This window comes from Entelurus aequoreus, linkage group LG12, assembly GCF_033978785.1.
Source record: "Entelurus aequoreus isolate RoL-2023_Sb linkage group LG12, RoL_Eaeq_v1.1, whole genome shotgun sequence".
NCBI lineage: Eukaryota > Metazoa > Chordata > Actinopteri > Syngnathiformes > Syngnathidae > Entelurus > Entelurus aequoreus.
This window is the reverse complement of record NC_084742.1, coordinates 12,794,805-12,806,966: the sequence shown is the minus strand read 5'-3', so window position 1 is coordinate 12,806,966 and position 12,162 is coordinate 12,794,805. Positions and strand designations below refer to the sequence as shown.

Genomic DNA, 12,162 nt, shown 5'->3' with positions numbered 1-12,162 from the left:
AAGGTAGAAAAGCGCTATACAAGTATAACCCATTTACCATAAGGTCTTCAACAGGGGGTTTGCGGAGGTACTGCATGGGGGTCATCAATATATATATATATATATATATATATATATATATTTTCTCAAATGTTTTTTAATTTAATATTTTCCCAAAAAATGTTTCCACAAATGTGAATATCTTTAAATAGTCATTAACATTGATCCAACACACTGTACGTAGTTTAGAAATAGCAGCCAACTCATTGTACTTTAAAATGAATACATGAATAATTATATTTCTATATTTAGCATTATAGTAGCACGCTAGTTTTCAGTTAGCTATTAGCAGCGTTATACTACATTATTGGATTATCTTAGTATTGCACAAGGACATTTATGAGCAATTCAATTTAAAACCCAATTTTATACAAGCTATATACTGTAAGTAGGGGGTCTCCGCTCCTTCTCTCCATCAGTTTGGGGTCTGTGGCCAGGAAAACGTTAAAGACCCCTATTATAAGTAGTTTATATCATTTTGTATTGCATTCAAGCAGTAGAAAATGGATGGATGCATAATATAAAGTCGTTTTTAAACTTAAGAGCGTTTGGATATAAGAGCTGTCTCTCAGATAATAGCAATGCTTTCAGTTGAAAAAAAAATAGAAAAAAGAATTACAAGCGTCCACTCCATTGGTTGGCGTGGTAAATGTCACAGTGAACCACGGTCTTACTCGCTAGCATTAGCTTATAGCTAGAGATTGACATAACTTTGTTCTTTCAAACAGGGGAGGGAAGAAAGTGAGTGTCACTATTAGTCTGCATCATACTGAAGAAGAGTGAGTCGACATTGCCAGCCAAGAACATTAAAATAATATCTTAACATTTATCAATAAAATTATAGAGAAACTGCTGATGGTGTGTTTGACGGAGAGGCAGCGTAGAAATCCACTCTCCATTACTTCACAACTTTTTAAAACTTGTGCTGTTTTGGTGGGCCAAGCCACAGATTTAATTGATTTCAATTCATTTCAATGGGCGACATTGATTTTAAATACTAAGGTTTTGAGTTAAGAGCGCCGTCACAAAACCAATTAATCTCGTAAATTGCGGTACTGCTGTATGATTTTTTTTTTTTTTAAAGATTTCTTTTCACAATTTTTTCCAGATTGTCAAAGGCCAAATTCTTAGATTTACAAATGTTTGCAAAAATGACGACCGAAAACTAAGAGGTAAAAGATTTCCTGCTGGTAAAAACCAACATTAAGAGTCATTAGTGTCATGTTTCTCAGGGCTTTTATCTCGTCTTCAATTTTCCACAGAAGCAGCTAAAAGGCTAATTAGACTAGAATGAATCATATTAACAGCAGCTTTCCATCCGATACTATGTGATGTGGAGTTGAGTTTGTTTACACGGTGTCAGACAGCGGACATCTTCTGTAACTACACCGGCTGCTCGCGGGTGTCACCCGGGTGTCCTTTTACGCCTGGCAAGCAACTGACACCTGCCGCCGGGCCTAATTCTCTAAAAGAAGCCTCTAAATTCAGTCAATTGGCCTCCTGTGCTTGACTTTCCTCGACACACTGAAGAATCCTTCTGGGGATGAAAACAAATCTTTACATTGGGGTCACGCTGCAGTGCGGGACTTTGGCATGGCGGCCATTGCAGTCATACTTTGAGTGGTGGTCATTGGTCCCATTGGGCGTCGACGCCTCTAAATCCTCTCCATCACTTGCAGGTGACACGCTATTAGCGCCGCGCTCTTCTTCGCCAGGGTTCAAAGTCGTGCCACCCATGCAGCCAGTTATTAAAAGCCCACATAGCGGAGGGCGTGGAGGCTGGGGGTAGGAGCAAGGAGGGCCAGGTTGGACGAGGCGGCGCAAAGTGACCAGCGGGACTTTTTTGTGTCCAGTTCTGCTCTCAGAATCAGCAACCTCTTTGAGAAGGTTTCTTAGAATGAAGATGGTAATGCGGTCGTTTGATGCATTTATTACCGTCCTTTTTGCTGCTACCTTGTTTTGGTAAGTCTTAATTAGCGGCCAAAATCCAGGCTTTCACAAGTAATAGGACACAAATCGCAACAACGTCTTCAATTGCCTTGTGGAAAGCTTTTTTTAAGCTAGCACAGAAACTATTTGGTGCTCGGAAGCAACAATGCCTACGGTCATAATATTCTGTTAAAGGGGAACTGCACTTTTTGGGGGGAATTTCGCCTATAATTCACAATCCGTATGTAAGACAAGAAGACATATGGTTTTTCTTTTTTTATGCATTCTGAATAGTAAATAAATGCAAGCAAAAATCTGCTTATGGGAGTCGCTCTATTCCCTCTATAAAGCGCTTAAAAAACATCCAAACACTTCCATCATATGTTTTATATGAACGCTGTAATTTTAAGCATTTGGCGGCGCTTTCATTTAAAAAACACATTACGACTTTTGCTTATTCCTTCAACAACATCACTGATTGTTACTCCCTGCAGACTTCATGAGGCAACAAACATAATAAAACATCACTTACTGTACAATGTCACTTGAATGCTGACTGTGGGGATGTTCATATATTCCCGTTTAAATGAAGAATGACTCTTAATCCTCGCAAAGAACCAAGCGTCTTTGTGTCTCTTTCTCGCAATTTCCGGGTCTAAATTGGATGTCAAAGTGTACCAACTTGTCGGATTATGTTCTCATCCTTTTACTATTAAGGTGAGAGACATTATTCATGATCTAGAATAAACTTACACAAGCTCTGAGGCGAGAAAGCAGCACGCCAGCCGATGACGTTCATATAGCCACACAAGCTCTGTGTGACAATGCGCTGCTTAAAATAGTTTGTCTGTGTTAGCGCTTATAATACCAAAATCACTAATACTTGGTTAATATTCAAGTCACAAAATGTAAATAGAGTATTGTTGGCGCTTTTTGGATGTTTTTTATTAGGGATTTAAGGGTGGAATAGACGACCTCCCATTGGCTCCATTGTAAGCAGATTTTTATTTACGAGTTACAATACATTAAAAAAATTGTCTTATCCCTCATGATGATTGTGAACGATAGGCAAAATTCCAGAAAAGCGCAGTTCCCCTTTAAGGCTAGAAATGTCAAAGTTAACACGATAACGTGTTAACTATAAGTTCCTTTAACGGCTCAATTTTTTTGACCTGCGATTAACTCGCATGCGTCCTTTTTGACCATGGGGCCCTTCCGTAGCGTGGGAAAATGTGTAGCTGTGTTCACTTGTTGCTGATGAGCAAAAAGCAGGAAAATGTCAAACAGAAATGGAGCAAGAAAAAGTCTGCGGCCGCGCTGGCATTCGGAGAGGTGGGAGGAGCTTCACTTCTGTTCTGCTTAAATCTGAGTGCATCAATAACCAGAAATGTAGATTGTTACTGCAAGTACTTTAGGAAGATGACAAAGCTCAGCAGAAAGGAAAGACGGTAGGCAGGAAGTCTCAAGTCACTTCTTTATATTCTTTATCCTTGTCATGTTGTCAAAAATTGTCAAAACACCTCTTCTCAAACCAATCACACACTTGCGGCCAGCTTCACAATAAAAGTGCCACGTGTCACATCCAACTACTGTACCAAAATGAAAAATGTCTCACATTACGGTCACGCATGTTTTGTACTGAAATCTGTAATATTTCTACTCGAATAAATGCTAGTACATCAGTTGAGTAATATAAAAGGGGACATTTTGTGGGAGATAGAAATAAAGTGTATATTCTTTAATAAAATGTTCTGTTTGATAGTCCTCAATTATTAAATGTTTAGCAGGCGGAATAATACATTTTATTAATAGAGAAGGTTAAGACATTGTCATGCAGAGATATGAATACCATTAACTTTTACAACATGTAATGTTCAGAATATCAGAAGCTCCTATTCAGGTTTTTATTTTTATTTTTTAATTGTCATTAAAATCATGTCTTCTTTTAGTGTTGAGCCTTTTAAAAAATCATAATGTTTAAACAACATTTTATTAAAATGTGTATCTGTCGAGGGTAAAATTATAGATGCAATTAATTTTGAGTTAACTATGAACAAAATGCAAATAATAATGATTAAATACTATAATCATTTGACAGCCCTAGTAAAAGACTATTGAATATTGATTTCTTTATTCTCATTGACCTGGGAAGTTTATAAAGCTGTTTCCAGTACACACTGGACTATTCCTCCATGTATTGTTCTGCGTTTATTGGCTATTGGTAAGAGTCTTAAAACAAGAACTGCAAAAAAAGAAAAACAATGCCAAAATCCACACGATGATTATGAATCTTAGAATAATTTCTTACAGTACTTATATATAAGGCGTAGCATTCACCAGTGACCCATAAACATCATGCACGCAGAGAAAAAACGTCCACTTTTCCCTGCACACCTTTGTGTTGCTATTTAAAAACTATTCTGTTCAAAAGACTTCAACACGCCACGAAAAGCAGGTGGCGTCAAGGTGGACATGAAAACTAAACCCACTTCCGGATTTCAAAAGAGGGTAAAAAATAATTGACCAAATAATTAATATTTTCATTACGGCGATTCCATTTAAAACATTAATTATTGTAAGACCAACTTTTAAAAAGGTTATTTGGACTTCGGCACTTCCGGAAATGCTACGAGGCTACCAGCTTGCTCACCAAGTCGTAATTTCCACTGGATAATCGACACACAATGAATATATGTCAATGGCATGTGTTTGTGAATATGTTATGTAATAATTGCAAAGCCTTTCTCGGTGTTATGAAGAAACAATTAAAGTGTAAGTTTGATTTGAAGGGAGCGCTTCCGGTATCTCGGCGCTAACGGCTGCTGGCTAACCGGCTCCGAGCTAACCCGCTCGCCGGCGCCCGCGTCGCCTGCCTCCCTGACACCAAATGCGGCAACACGGGAGCTCCACTCTTTGGGCCCCCTCCATGTTAGCTACCTCCATGGTTTAAAAACGAACACAAATCGGGTCGTAACCAGGTTCTTTTCTTGTGCTTCACTGCCAGAACGCGTTAGTACCAACAAACAGTGAAGATGCTCCGGCGGAGGGGAGCCATTGAACGCCGCCGCCGCCTCCCCTCCCTCATACACGGTTCCCAACCACATGTCAACCGGCAGGTTTCGGTGAAAAATGGTGGTAATAAGTCTGCTCTTACCGTAGACATGAGCGGGGAGCTTGCGTCGTTCCTCCTGCGCCTGTCAGAGAGTCAGTGCGGTGCGGCAGCTGCGGACTCTCTTGCCTCCTCCCACCGGCCGCCCCCGACCGTCGGATGCTTCCACCGTGGAGGAGGGAAGAAAAAAAAAAATCTCAGCCCGGCCGCCTTCGCCTCGACGAGAAACGTGGCTTCCCTCGGAGACACTGGCGGTCACCACACCCGCGGCCACACCCCTCCGGCTTTTTTTCCCCTGCTGTGCCAAATTCCGTTGACAAAAGTGCCAGGTTACGCCACTTCCTTGGCACACACCATTGAGTCGTTTCCCGGAAGTGGTGCAATAAATACCAAACATTTGACCAATTCTACATGTGCCGAACACGGATTGGATGACTATATAGCATGATATTTTTGATATTGGTGTTTAATGCGCAAATGATTGAAGTTGTTTTCAAGTGTCAAATGATGATCGCTTAACATATGTCTGGCATGTTTTAGCAAACATACAGAATCACGTACACTGCTAAAAAGAGCTAAGATACATTTAAAAAAAACTTCAATTTTTATTGTCAAACTAGTGAAATTAACGAGCTGCAAGAACAAATAATTTTACTTAATAAGGCATCCTAAATTAAGATGTATACATCTTGAAATTAGCAGGACTTTTATGATAAACACACGTATTTAATTTTGAAAATAACTTACAATTCTTAAATAGAGCATCTTCCGGATGTTGCAGGATCTTTAAATAGGATTTTCTGCGTGGGGGAAAAAAACTAAATATCTTATTTGAGTTGCTATTTTCTCAATTTCAACATTTTAATATATATATATATGTATGTATTTTACTATTATATATATATATATATACATATAAATAAAATAAATACTTGAATTTCAGTGTTCATTTATTTACACATATACACACATAACACTCCTCTCTACTCATTGTTGTATTTGAAAGTGCAATGCTTTGCAGCCAGTAGCACAGCCTTTGAAGGAGCATAGGTATGGGCGGTGTAATATTCTGGGTTGAAGTCAATAACCAGGCGAGGTGACGAAGTTACGTCTCTTTAATTCATACTTCAGAACCGACTCCCACACTTGCCATCAGGGTGCGCAATACAACGTAAACCGTTGGCCAACCAAAAAGTACCAGTGGACGTGACGACAGGCTGTCCTCACTCAGGTCCGCGCCTTAAGGCCGGCTGGAAATCGGGAGAAATTTGGGAGAATGGTTGTCCCGGGAGAGGCACTGAAATTCGGGAGTCTCCCGGAAAATTGATTTATGTGGACCCCGACTTAAACAAGTTGAAAAACTTATTCGGGTGTTACCATTTAGTGGTCAATTGTACGGAATATGAACTGTACTGTGCAATCTACTAATACAAGTTTCAATCAATCAATTCGGGAGGGTTGGCAAGTATGGTGAGCAGTAGCCGAGCAGCATGTAGTGCAACAGGCTGAGGAGCCATGTCTGGAGAATGTCAAGTATGTGTGCAAGCATGTGCTACTTGGAACTTGCGAGGTAAAATATCTGCAGCATTATTCATAGATGTGACGCCTGGAGAGCAAGTCACTGATGTTGAGGGTGCAGCTGTACTACTAAAGTTCCTTAAACGTTGAAACAATCTGAACAACACTGGACTCTCACTATTGTGTTGGATCCACTGTGGACTGGGCTTTCCCTAATATGTTAGATCCACTATGGACTGGACTTTCACAATATTATGTCAGACCCACTCGACATCCATTGCATCCTGTCTCCCCTGGGGGGGGGGGGGGGGGGGGGGGTTACCCACATATGCGGTCCTCTCCAAGGTTTCTCATAGTCATTCACACCGACGTCCCACTGGGGTGAGTTTTCCTTGCCCTTATGTGGGCTCTGTACCGAGGATGTCGTAGTGGCTTGTGCAGCCCTTTGAGACACTTGTGATTTAGGGCTATATAAATAAACGTTGATTGATTGAACAACGAAGTAGCAAATAAAACAACACCTGAATCACATCTACAACATTAATGCTGACGTGTTAAGTTCCAATGGTGTCATGCACAGAGGTATTATTCGTCACTATTTTCTTTACAAGATCTACACACCCTGTGAGTCACTTTCCTGTGAACTCGGGGTCAAGTGCAGGCACGATTCGGCTGGCGTTTACCGCCTTTAGCACATAAATATGGGAAGTTGTATTCACCATGAATTGATTAACGTGGACCCCGACTTAAACAAGTTGAAAAACTTATTCGAGTGTTACTATTTAGTGGTCAATTGTACGGAATATGTACTGTACTGTGCAATCTACTAATAAAAGTTTCAATCAATCAAACAAAAACCAAATTGACGGATCACTCCTAGCATATAGAATCCATCCATCCATTTTCTACCGCTTGATTAATAACTATTAACAATAACACATCATCGATCGATTGAATAAGACATGGATTAGTAGATTGCACAGTACAGTACACGTTCCGTACAATTGACCACTAAATGGTAACACCCGAATAAGTTTTTCAACTCGGGGTCCACGTTAATCAATTCATTGTACATTTGGCTTACTATTGCTTTATTTTTTTTAACAATTGATAATATTGTATTGAAGAAGCTATTTATCTTTGAATTGTGATTTTGTGAATAAGGACTGTATTACACGTATGACGGTGTACGCCGCCCTCTAGTGGCCATTCAGTAAGCGCGCACACGTAGACCCACTGATAGTGAACATTACGCCCCCCTGTGGCCGAACGTTGTCACTACAAGAACAAATGAAGGCAAACAAGCGCCCTCCTGCGGCTAAGTATTGTCAACACAACAACAAACACCAGCAGCGTGAATCTGTAACCACTATATTTACATTTTTAGTTAACTCCGGAAGTGAAAACTTGCAGCGTATTTCGTGTTGTGTCAATGTTTTATTTGTCAGATGATCATACAAGTAAACAAGATTTCTGGGAAAAAAAACAAGTTAATATATCTATAGTGCTGCATTTCATCATAAAAATACTTGGTGACCACCGTGAGAAGTCCCTTAGGTCGTTTTTATTTTTTATACACTACACAGTGATTCTGAGCTGTGTGTAATCAACACACACACACACACACACACACACACATACATACACACGCATGTGCACGCCAACGTGCACGTTTTGGTTTTTGTCGGCCAACAGACGAAGAGGAGGAGAGAGAAGTCCTGTCGACACGCTCATGTGCTCGGCTCACACTTCCGGGTTGTGCTTTCAGGTCCGACACGTCGCCATAGCAACCGCGATGAAAGCGTATAAAAACGTTCAAGATGCTTCCATGGAGAACCTAGTTTGGCGTTTTTTTAAGAAATAAAAACGGAGCTGTAGGGAAACAACAAGTGTATTCCACAGTTTCTTCAAAGCAGCCTTTAAACATGGAGTCCCTCTAAGTCTAAGGCACTCTCTGCCACGTCGTCCATCCTCTTATGTACATTTCTTCTGATTGGGGGCCCACGCGGTCTCCTTAAGGCAACGTCCAGTAGTCCTACAACAGAATCCACGGTGACGTCATATATATGACGTCACAGGTGCTGATTGGTTCGGAGTTCGGCTGTGGTTTGGTCTCCAAACGTGGAAGATGACTCCAGTTTTTAAGGTGGTGGGTGTCAAAATAATTTAGCGAAGAGTCTGATAAATAAAACGTGGATTTGATGCGGGGAAAGTGGGTTATCTGCTGAGCGTGGACGCACCTGCTCGCAGAGTGCCGGGCAGCTTGTCCGATCCCGGGATCTTCCAGGGTCCAGGAGAGACGGTGGACTTCCTCGCCGCTCCACCGCCACTCTTGCCGGACCAGGTCTCTGCCGAGTCCTTCTCTTTAGGTCTGGGCTCGGCCGTCTCTTCCTTGCTGCTCCCGTTGGCATGCAGATGTTTGGAGGACGTGGCGCGTTTAGGCCCCTCCCCCTCAGCAGGGGGCAGCGCCCTGTGCCCCACGGGGGCGGACCTGCCACCTTCCTCCATCAATCTCCTGACGGGATCATCTCTCTGGCGCAGCTCGGCCGGGTGGGATGATGAAGGCGATGTCGTGGAAAGGCCGCCAGGAGGCGGGGCTACTTCCGACAGGCCTGGGGGGGCTGCAGGGTGAGCATCCCATGAGGTGTTATTGTCTGGAAGACACGCGGGGGGAGGAGTCAGTGAGCATGAAGGCGACGGACGGCTGCTCAACGCATGCCACTGCACAACCAAACATGCCTTCAAAATAAAAGCACCGGCGTCAAACATCGTCGCCTGGCAACCTCATCCGTCCATGCTGAAGTGCGGCGTCCTCTAATTACCATAGCAACCTACAGCACACACACCATTGGACGGTGGACACTTTCCATATCAGACTGGAGGACAAGGACATATGTGCAAAAGTATTGGGACACACCGCCATCACGCCGATGGAAGAAATCTGGCGGGTGTCTCATTACTTTTGTCATTATGTGTACGTCTTTGTATTGATATACAATATACGTATTTGTTTATATGTATGTATACATTTCTATTAGTGGTGTCCCAACTTGCGATACGATACCAATGCCGCGGCCTTGAGTATTGGCTGATATTGATCTGTTACGATATCAACAGGAATCAAGCATACTTTTATTTTGTAGTGTGGAATGTTAGAAACAGGTTTGATCAAGTGAAATTAATCAAACAGAGAACAAACACTAAACTATGTATTATTAAATGTCTGGAATTGACTCAGGTTGTCTTTAAGTTGAAGTGGAGTGGTAATAGTGTTTTTTTTTGGCAACACCATAATTCATTAAGTTCGGCTCACGACGCAGTAAGTTGAATGATGCGGACACGTTTGTTACTGAATACTTTATAAAACGTTTCTGCCTTGTAGACTTTGTATGTGCAGATAATTATTTGATTGGAATATTGCTCAATGAAGGACACTTATTACATATGTCTAGCTTGTGTGCTTAGGTGTTGTGTAGCTGCTAGCTCCTAGTAGCCTATAGCCTACCATGTTTACCTTTTGTAGATGACTTGATTAAAGAAAAGAAAAGACCAACCTTGTGTGGTAATTGTCTTTTTTTGGCAACACAATAATTCATTAAGTTCGGCTCACGATGCAGTAAGTTGAATGATGCAGACACGTTTGTTACTGAATACTTTATAAAACACTTCTGCCTTGGAGACTTTGTATGTGTAGATAACTATTTGATTTTTTAATTGCAATGTTGCTCAATGAAGGACACTTATTACATATGTCTAGCTTGTGTGCTTAGGTGTTGTGTAGCTGCTAGCTCCTAGTAGCCTATAGCCTACCATGTTTACCTTTTGTACATGACTTGACTAAAATAGAAGAAAAGACCAACCTTGTGTGGTAATTGTCTTTTTTTAGCAACACAATAATTCATTAAGTTCGGCTCACGACACAGTAGGTTGAATGATGCGGACACGTTTGTTACTGGATACTTTATAAAACGCTTCTGCCTTGGAGACTTTGTATGTGTAAATAATTATTTGATTATTTAATTGTAATGTTGTCTAGCTTGTGTGCTTAGGTGTTGTGTAGCTGCTAGCTCCTAGTAGCCTATAGCCTACCATGTTTACCTTTCGTACATGACTTGACTAAAATAGTAGAAAAGACCAACCTTGTGTGGAGGACATTTAGATGTTAACTGGCTGTCCAGCTTTGCACAAGTAAACATTCTGCAGGACTGCTTGTATCGCATGCAATCAGACCGATATTTGATATCAACACCAGTTCGGGACACCCCTAATTTCTATGTATGTATAAACAGTACATATTTATGCACGTAGATACTTACTGATATTATTGAGAGGTACAAAAAGACCTACAAAAAGCAAACACAATTGGCATGCAAAAGTATTGGGACACATGGCCATCACGTTTGCAGGAAGTGACGCTGGAAGGATAGCCGGATTTTCTCTCAGAATTCAGAACTTGTTTGAGTTCTGTGGATATTTTTCAGGTCTGCAATAGGGATGGGTGATATGGGTAAAATCTATATTGTTTTATATGTTGCAGCCTCCTGCGATAACGATATACAGTCTACTGTGATTATATTATTTGGCATAAAAATGATAATATAACCACTTCAAACGGGTTACAAAGGATTCTAATTTAGCTGTTAAAATTGTGGTAACATTATTTCCTGTTGACTAATTTATTGGTAATATATGGTTACTTCATTTAGTAACATGTTTTGATCTACACTTCTGTTTAAAAAAAACACTTATTCTTCTGATGTTTGGATACTTGACATTAGTTTTGTGCGATACAACAAATTTGGGTACCGACGCGCTACTAAGTAGTTAGAGGGGCAGTATCGGTCATACCAGTGCTGATACTAACACTTTTAATCAGACAAAAGCACGGGAGCACTTTTATTACATACAATATTTTGAGCAAAATAAAGTCAATAGTGCAAAATATGTAAACAAAAACCAAATCTGCTATTGGCTTTCATTTAAATCGTTTTTTGTTTGCCCTTAAAGCCTTCCTGACTCCATGGAATTACTTCCTGAGTTTGTCAACAATAACAAACAGAAAAAAAAAATTGTGATGATAAAACATATCGATCTAATGACCAAATACTGACACTATACTTGATATCGTTACAGTCAATATTTGTATCGATCTGTCCACCCCTGTGCACATCCAAGATTCCTAGCTTAGCGTTTAGCATGGTGTCTTGGACACTTTTGCAGTCTCTATTATGTAGCATGTGTAGCTATTCATCTTTCTCCAGTCCTCCAGTGATAATGGTACCTGTAAGAAGCATACTTTCATTTGCCGCCTTGGAGGCAAGTATTAGTGACTTAAAGGCCTGCTGAAACCCACTACTACCGACCACGCAGTCTGATAGTTTATATATCAATGATGAAATGTTAACTTTGCAACACATGCCAATACGGCCGTAAGTGCAATTTAAAATTTCCCACTAAACTTCCGGTTGAAAACGTCTATGTATGATGACGTATGCGCGTGACGTTAACAGTTAAACGGAAGTATTCGGACACCATTGAATCCAATACAAAAAAGCTCTGTTTTCATC

At 40.8% G+C, this 12,162-nt stretch overlaps 2 protein-coding genes across 18 annotated transcripts in view; both read right to left on the bottom strand.

Moving 5' to 3' along the window:
• si:dkey-97m3.1 (fatty acyl-CoA reductase 1) overlaps window positions 1-5,443 on the bottom strand; it is a 41,547-nt gene extending 36,104 nt beyond the window's left edge. For all 4 annotated transcript variants that reach the window (XM_062064749.1, XM_062064750.1, XM_062064751.1 and 1 more), the window contains exon 1: window positions 5,123-5,443. In XM_062064749.1, coding sequence (XP_061920733.1) covers window positions 5,123-5,131 — 9 coding nt within the window. In that variant the 5' untranslated portion in view covers window positions 5,132-5,443. The remainder of the gene's footprint in view (window positions 1-5,122) is intronic.
• A 2,575-nt stretch (window positions 5,444-8,018) lies between these two features.
• The window catches only part of magi2a (membrane associated guanylate kinase, WW and PDZ domain containing 2a), a 279,647-nt gene continuing 275,503 nt past the window's right edge, over window positions 8,019-12,162 (bottom strand). For 8 of the 14 annotated variants that reach the window (XM_062064732.1, XM_062064733.1, XM_062064743.1 and 5 more), the window contains exon 22: window positions 8,019-9,249. In XM_062064732.1, coding sequence (XP_061920716.1) covers window positions 8,813-9,249 — 437 coding nt within the window. In that variant the 3' untranslated portion in view covers window positions 8,019-8,812. Of the gene's footprint in view, window positions 9,427-12,162 lie in introns of all 14 variants that reach the window. The other 6 variants (XM_062064740.1, XM_062064744.1, XM_062064739.1 and 3 more) reach the window with 5 other exon arrangements.